Genomic DNA, 7,445 nt, shown 5'->3' with positions numbered 1-7,445 from the left:
GTAGCAGTGTAAGATTATCTATTGTATGATCGTTCTTTTGTTTTGCTTCATATTATAACAATTATGGAATAATTAATGAAATTTTGGTATAAGTAAAAAATAAATATATATTTTGTGGCACATTTTTTAGTTTCTCACCCGACCTAAAATGGTTATGTCTTAATGTTTTGACTATTTTTTGAATTTTTTTTTATATAATTTGACTTTTTTTCTCTATTTTAAAATTATAACTTTATAAGTATAGTTTACAAAATTTATAATTTACATGTGATTTTGAAAAAAAAAAAAAACAAAAAAAACAAAAACAAACACAAAAACAAAACCTACCATCATTTTCTTTTGTTTTTTAATGCTCACCGTGTGTAAAAAGGGTGCGATTGTGAAACATTTGGTAACAGTCCAAATCTTCCTCAATACGACGAGATCTATATTCTCTACTCTCCCTCTCGAGTCTTGCCTCGCCGGATCCACTTGGCTCCTCTCTCTCGATCCACCACCACCACCGTAACTCGCTCATTTCTTGCAGCCGGCGTCCAGAGTTAAATGCCATTTCCGCATCTCCTACCACGGTGACCTAAGTCCCATCTTCTTCGTTATCAGGTAATGTACAATCACAATCTCTCTAATCCTCGCAAACTTATATAGATTATGAATTTTGCACGCGATCTTTCTCAGAATTATCATTTTGTTATCAGTGCGTTGCAATTCAGTTCTTTCAAACTGAGCATTGCTGTTTAATTGTGATTTCGCATTGTTTATTTCTGCATTCGTGAATCTGTTTATCAGATGTTCTCATAGCCTTTCACGCATTGAATTTACGATTTCCTTTCGCTAAAACAGATAAACAGTTACATAATTGGAGATTGTCAATGGTTCGTCAGGATCCTCTTCCTGCATTGTTACGTTTTAGGGAGGCAAGATCCACTAGCTTATTTGATTTATCCTTGGTTGCCAGGGGTCTTTTGATCAATCTAAGATTAAGATGTAGTACTTGGATGTTGATTATTCTGATGTTGTTTTACAACGATGTTCCTAATCCATCTATTTATTTGTAATGCAAGTTATAATCTATGTGCTATTTGTTGATAAATCATTGATTATATGTATCCATTCAATCTCTATTTACCACACATGTTTAAGCTACTAATATCCCCAACCATGTTTGAGTTATGTGCTTCCAATCTGGCGTAGATCCATATATGAACTTCAAATTTCAGAGGTCTGATTTAAATTGCATATCGGATGGCATGTAAGAAATATGATACTAATACATACTTTTCCTTTTGAGTTTGATGCCCAACATTCTTGCAAACTTATGTAGTGTCTACACTGGAGATGAACAATTTGGATGTGATTTTAGCTATATGAGTTATGATTACTGCAAATAACACATACATTCTAGAATATTATAAATAAACCTTCTAATGTTTTGGAGTTGATGAACTAAATATAAATCTGATCATTTGCAACAGAAACTATGGAGAAATCTTGCACTCTACTTGTTCATTTTGACAAAGGAACACCAGCACTTGCCAATGAGATCAAAGAAGCTCTTGAAGGAAACGATGACATGGCAAAGATAGAAGCCATGAAAAAAGCTGTCATGCTTCTACTTAATGGTGAAACACTACCACAGCTTTTCATCACAATGGTTCGATACGTTCTTCCTTCAGAGGATCACACTGTTCAAAAACTTCTCCTTCTTTACCTCGAAATCATTGAAAAAACAGATTCAAAAGGAAAAGTCTTACCCGAAATGATCTTAATCTGCCAAAACTTAAGAAACAATCTCCAACACCCAAATGAATACATCCGTGGTGTTACCTTAAGATTCCTTTGTCGAATCAATGAAGCAGAAATCATCGAACCCTTAATCCCTTCTATATTAACCAATCTTGAACATCGTCATCCATTTGTTAGAAGAAACGCCATACTTTCAGTAATGGCAATCTACAAACTCCCACAAGGAGAACACCTTTTGGTAGATGCCCCTGAAATGATTGAAAAAGTTCTCTCAACAGAAGCAGACCAATCAGCAAAAAGAAACGCATTCCTCATGCTTTTCACATGTGCACAAGACCATGCGGTAAATTACCTTTTAACCCATGTCGATAGAGTCTCAGAATGGGGAGAATTGCTACAAATGGTGGTGTTAGACTTGATACGCAAAGTTTGTAGAGTGAAAAGAGGAGAAAAAGGTAAATACATAAAGATCATTATATCTTTACTAAATGTCCCTTCAGCTGCTGTAGTTTTCGAATGTGCTTCCACATTGGTGTCACTCTCATCTGCTCCAACTGCCATTAGAGCTGCAGCAAATACTTATTGCCAACTTTTGTTAACTCAAAGTGACAACAATGTGAAACTCATTGTTCTTGATCGATTAGATGAGTTAAAATCTTCACATAGAGAGATCATGGTGGACATGATAATGGACATACTCAGAGCACTTTCAAGCCCAAATCATGACATTCGAAGAAAAACCCTTGATATTGTTCTTGACCTAATTACCCCTCGTAACATAAACGAAGTTGTTCTCACTTTGAAAAAAGAAGTTGTGAAGACTCAAAGTGGAGAGTTAGAAAAAGATGGAGAATATCGCCAAATGCTTATACAATCCATCCATTCATGTGCAGTTAAGTTCCCTGAAGTTGCAGGGACAGTTGTTCACATGTTAATGGACTTTTTAGGTGATAGTAATGTTGCTTCAGCTATGGATGTGATTGTTTTTGTAAGGGAGATAATTGAAACAAATCCAAAGTTGAGGGTGTCAATTGTAACTCGATTGTTAGACACTTTTTATCAAATTCGAGCAGCTAGGGTTTGTTCGTGTGCTCTTTGGATTATAAGCGAGTATTGTCTTTCACTTTCTGAAGTGGAAAGTGGAATCATGACAATAAAACAATCTCTTGGAGATTTACCTTTTTATGAAGCTCCAGAAGAAGGCGACAGTGAAAACAAGTCACAAAAAGTCAACTCAATTACTGTTTCTTCTAAACGCCCTGCGATTCTTGCAGATGGGACTTATGCGACTCAAAGTGCCGCTTCTGAGACTGTTTTTGCTCCGGTCAACAGTCTTCAGTCAACGTTGACTTCCGGGAACTTGAGGTCTCTTTTGTTGACTGGTGATTTCTTTCTTGGTGCTGTGGTGGCATGCACGTTGACTAAACTTGTGTTGCGTTTGACTGAGGTTCAGATGTTGAAAAGTGAAGTGAATAGGGTGTGTGCACAAGTGTTGTTGATTGTTGTGTCCATGGTCCAACTTGGTCAATCTTCGTTTTTGCCACATCCGATTGATAGTGATTCTTGTGATAGAATTGTTGTTTGTTTAAGATTGTTGTGTAATCGAAATGAAGAGATCAAGAAAATATGGCTGAAGTCTTGTCGTGAAAGTTTTGTTCAAATGCTTGTGGAGAAACAGATGAGGGAAACTGAAGAGATAAAAGCTAAGGCTTTGGTTTCTCATGCTCAACCTGATGATCTCATTGACTTTTACCATTTGAAGAGCAGGAAGGTAAGTTTCTTTTTCTTTTTTAAAATCTTTGGTTAATGTTTGGCATGTCACATCTAGTTTATTTTTCAAGGTTTTTCAGGTTGTCATGTTTGGCAAACCAAAAAATAACTTATTAACTAGCTTTTTAAAAAGCTACTCAGATTAGCGGTTTATTGAGCTATTTTAAACGAGCTTATTGAGCTATTTTAAAGCTACTCAGACTAGCTTATTAGCTAGATTTTTAAAAAGCTACTCAGATTATTTGCTAGCTTTTTTAAAAGCTACTTAGTTTGTGTTTGGCGCGACAGAGCTAACTGATTTTTCGAGCTTTTTTAAGTTGTCATGTTTGGCAAGCCTAAAAGTAGCTTATAAGTTAACTTTTTAGGAGCTTTTTTTAAAAAAATTTCCAAATATACCCCTTAATTAATTATAGAAACACATTCATTTAAATGTCCTTTTATGTCATTTTATATCTTTTAGCTAGTTTTACCAAATGCCCTTTTTTGTTTGCTAGCTTTTCAGCTATCAGTGCTAGTACGCCAAGGATAGCCTTAGACTAGCTTATTAGCTATAACTTTACAACGAGCTTATTGAGCTATTTAAATTTTTTTCCAAATATGCCATTTATCAGCTATAAAAAAAACTCAACATTTTAAACACCCCTTTATGTCATTTTACATGTCAGCAAGCTTATCAGTAAGTTTACCAAACGCTATTTTTTATCAGCTACCTTTTCAACTATCCGCTAGCTGTTATATTTTATGAGCTAACTTTTCAGCTATCAACTAGCTTTTTAGCTAGTACGTGAGACATAGTCTTAATAATAATAAGATTGTGAACAACACACATAAGATATAATATATCATGTTTGACTTCGACTCGGTCAACATCTCAGGGAATGAGCCAGTTGGAAATAGAAGACGAAGTTCAAGATGACCTAAAACGAGCAACAGGAGAATTCATCAAAGAAGGAGATGCTGCAAACAAACTCAACCGAATTCTCCAACTAACCGGATTCAGCGACCCCGTATACGCAGAAGCATACGTAACCGTTCATCACTATGACATTGTCCTCGATGTAACTGTCATCAACCGAACCAAAGAAACTCTCCAAAATCTCTGTTTAGAATTAGCCACAATGGGCGATCTTAAACTCGTTGAGCGTCCGCAAAATTACACTCTCGCCCCTCAAACAAGCAAGCAGATCAAAGCCAACATTAAGGTGTCGTCAACCGAGACCGGGGTCATATTTGGGAACCTCGTTTATGAAACTTCAAATGTGCTTGAACGAAATGTCGTTGTGTTAAATGATATTCATATTGATATTATGGATTACATATCTCCAGCTGTTTGTAGTGATACTGCTTATAGAAACATGTGGGCTGAATTCGAGTGGGAAAATAAGGTATCATTAATTCATAGTTTTTTTAATAAATTATTAAATTATAAATTGTGAATTTGTGATTGGTTAATCTTGTGTTTGGGTTTTTCAGGTTGCTGTGAACACTGTGATTCAAGATGAGAAGGAATTTTTGGATCATATTATTAAATCAACCAACATGAAGTGCCTTACTCCACCGTAAGTTATTTATTTTATACGGTTTTCAATGCCTACGTGGCGGTTTTATTGAATCTATCTTACGTGGCTAATCAATTAAATTTCTTCTTATTTTTTATTATATATTTATACTTTTAGGTCTGCCCTTGAGGGTTATTGTGGGTTCCTGGCTGCTAATTTGTACGCGAAGAGTGTGTTTGGGGAGGACGCTTTGGTAAATTTGTGCGTTGAGAAGCAGGCGGATGGTAAGCTAAGTGGATACATTCGGATTAGAAGCAAAACCCAAGGGATAGCTTTAAGCTTGGGTGACAAAATTACCCTTAAGCAGAAGGGAGGCCCCTAATCGATTTCCTAAAACAAAAGGGTAAAATGGTCATTTACTCTCACTATTCATTCCGTCCAAAAAAAAAAATTTATTCATAGAAATATATCATTTAACCAATAAAAGGTTTTGGTTTTGGTTCAGGTTTGGGAGTGTGAGTAGAGCAGGAGGGGATTGAGTTTGACTATGCGGATTGTGAGTTTTACATTGTAGATGGCTTTATTATATTTTCCATTCATTTAAGATGGATGACAAAAGAGATTATTAGTATTACTACTTGGTGGCTTTGAGATTGGATTTTGGCGTTGTACATGGCTCTTTTATATTGTTTATTCATTTGGTCGAGGAATTCTATACATAATCTTGAGAAAAACACAAATCTAATAAAAAATATTAAGCTTTTTCCAAACTTTAGGTAATAATTATGTCTTTCACAAAATTTGTAGGAATACCTTGTGAAATTACTGTTGGTCTGAATAAATATTTTCACCATTTTGTAGTGGGGTCCACCATTTCACAGGATTCCATGTGAAATAGGCCTTTTTTAATTTTTTTAAAAAATACATAAAAGAAAATTTATTAAAACTTTACCAAAAAACTCGGTTTTTTAATAAATATTTTGGACTTAATATTAATATTAAAACTACACATAAATTGTTATTACCAAAACTCAAGAAAATATAAATTTATTCATTTTTTGTTATTTAATAAAAACCCAATAAAAGTTATAAATTCTTCGATGTAAGTCTTTACTTTTTATAATTTTGATTTTTCACATAACTTCTAACATTGATGTTACATGTCTCACCTAACATCTTTTTACAATTTCTATATAACAAGGTTAAACCATAGTATAACTTACCGAAAGCTAATAAATTTTCTACCTCTTTATTATAAAGATGCCTAATAGTCGATTTATCAAGTTTTAACAAGTCTGAGCAAGGTAAATCATTTGTAACCTCAACCAATATGTATGGAGGTTTTATCAATTAAAATGCCGAAAATCCATCTGAACCCTTTCCCTGGATATTCCAAAGACAAAGAATTTCCACGTAAAATGTCCAATCATACATTCAAAGTTATGAAAGGTGCCGGAGAAGAACAAAATAGGAACGCATAAAGACAGCGGATACTTTGTGGACATATAAACTATAAAGACTATTTGAAGAGTGCAAAAAAAAAAAGTTTTTAAATTTAATTTTTTCTTTATTATTATTATAATTTATTTATTTTAAGTTTTATCATGTAAAATATTAGTTGAAAACATTTGTGTACTTTCTGGGACCTATAAGTAGCCCAACAATTTTGATCAATATAGTTAGAAATTATTATTCAATAATATATAAAATGTTGAAGATTCTTTTTTATAAAACTAACATAATATATTGGAAATTGTTGACATATTACTTCAATAATTTTTATCCCAAATATTTTATCATTGAGAAATATCTAGTTGAAAATGGTACGAAATACGTGAAAGAACTGACGATGATGGGCACGAGGGTTTGAAGAGGACACACTGGTCAAATTTTAATATTATGAAAGTAGCCATAAGCCAAAAACCATAAATAAATACATTGGATTTGCTAAAAGACATATTATTTTACCATTTAGACAACCATAATTAATAATATTTTTATTGATTGAAATTTCATTGTTTTTCGAAAAAAATAATTATAAGTCCGATTCCGATGCTATTGGTGCATGTGTTATACGAGTTTGAAATTAAAAAAAACTATAAATAAGAAAGTTTGACGTGACAAGTGAGGGTTGATTGACAGGGTACTAATGATGCCTTTCGAATAAGACAACGTGTTCCCATGTGGTTACTCACAGGCTTATGTTCACTCATGCAATTACATGCTGCTCTTCTCTGGCAGGATATTATATAAATACATTTAGACAAAATTACATAAACAGTACTTGTGGCCTTGTGGGTGACACCGTCGATCAACGAGAACTAGATGAATATTTTGCATTAGATGGACTTTTAGCTTTTAAAAACCTTTAAATACCGGTCTTTTGACTAATGATGATGGCTTTTTCATTTAAATTCAACGTAAAATAGCATA

At 33.7% G+C, this 7,445-nt stretch overlaps 1 protein-coding gene across 1 annotated transcript; it reads left to right on the top strand.

Annotated features, from left to right (window-relative positions):
* Window positions 1-383: 383 nt before the first annotated feature.
* On the top strand, window positions 384-5,734 carry LOC145031636 (coatomer subunit beta-1-like). The gene is made up of 6 exons (XM_078980229.1): window positions 384-600; window positions 1,473-3,514; window positions 4,389-4,898; window positions 4,987-5,072; window positions 5,190-5,415; window positions 5,518-5,734. Exons 2-5 carry the CDS (start codon window positions 1,478-1,480, stop codon window positions 5,392-5,394), a joined length of 2,838 nt encoding a protein of 945 aa, XP_078836355.1. The 5' UTR covers window positions 384-600; window positions 1,473-1,477; the 3' UTR covers window positions 5,395-5,415; window positions 5,518-5,734.
* The last annotated feature ends 1,711 nt before the right edge of the window (window positions 5,735-7,445 follow it).

The sequence above is a fragment of the Lactuca saligna genome, chromosome 2, assembly GCF_052625555.1.
Source record: "Lactuca saligna cultivar CGN05327 chromosome 2, ASM5262555v1, whole genome shotgun sequence".
NCBI classification, from domain to species: domain Eukaryota; kingdom Viridiplantae; phylum Streptophyta; class Magnoliopsida; order Asterales; family Asteraceae; genus Lactuca; species Lactuca saligna.
This window is presented reverse-complemented; position numbering and strand designations above follow the sequence as displayed.

Bases quoted from the DNA above. Each gene is read 5' to 3' on its own strand.
- LOC145031636 (XM_078980229.1), top strand. From the start codon at position 1,478: ATGGAGAAATCTTGCACTCTACTTGTTCATTTTGACAAAGGAACACCA. The intron at 3,515-4,388 runs GTAAGTTTCTTT...TCAACATCTCAG, and splicing joins ACCATTTGAAGAGCAGGAAG to GGAATGAGCCAGTTGGAAAT. The intron at 4,899-4,986 runs GTATCATTAATT...TGGGTTTTTCAG, and splicing joins AATTCGAGTGGGAAAATAAG to GTTGCTGTGAACACTGTGAT.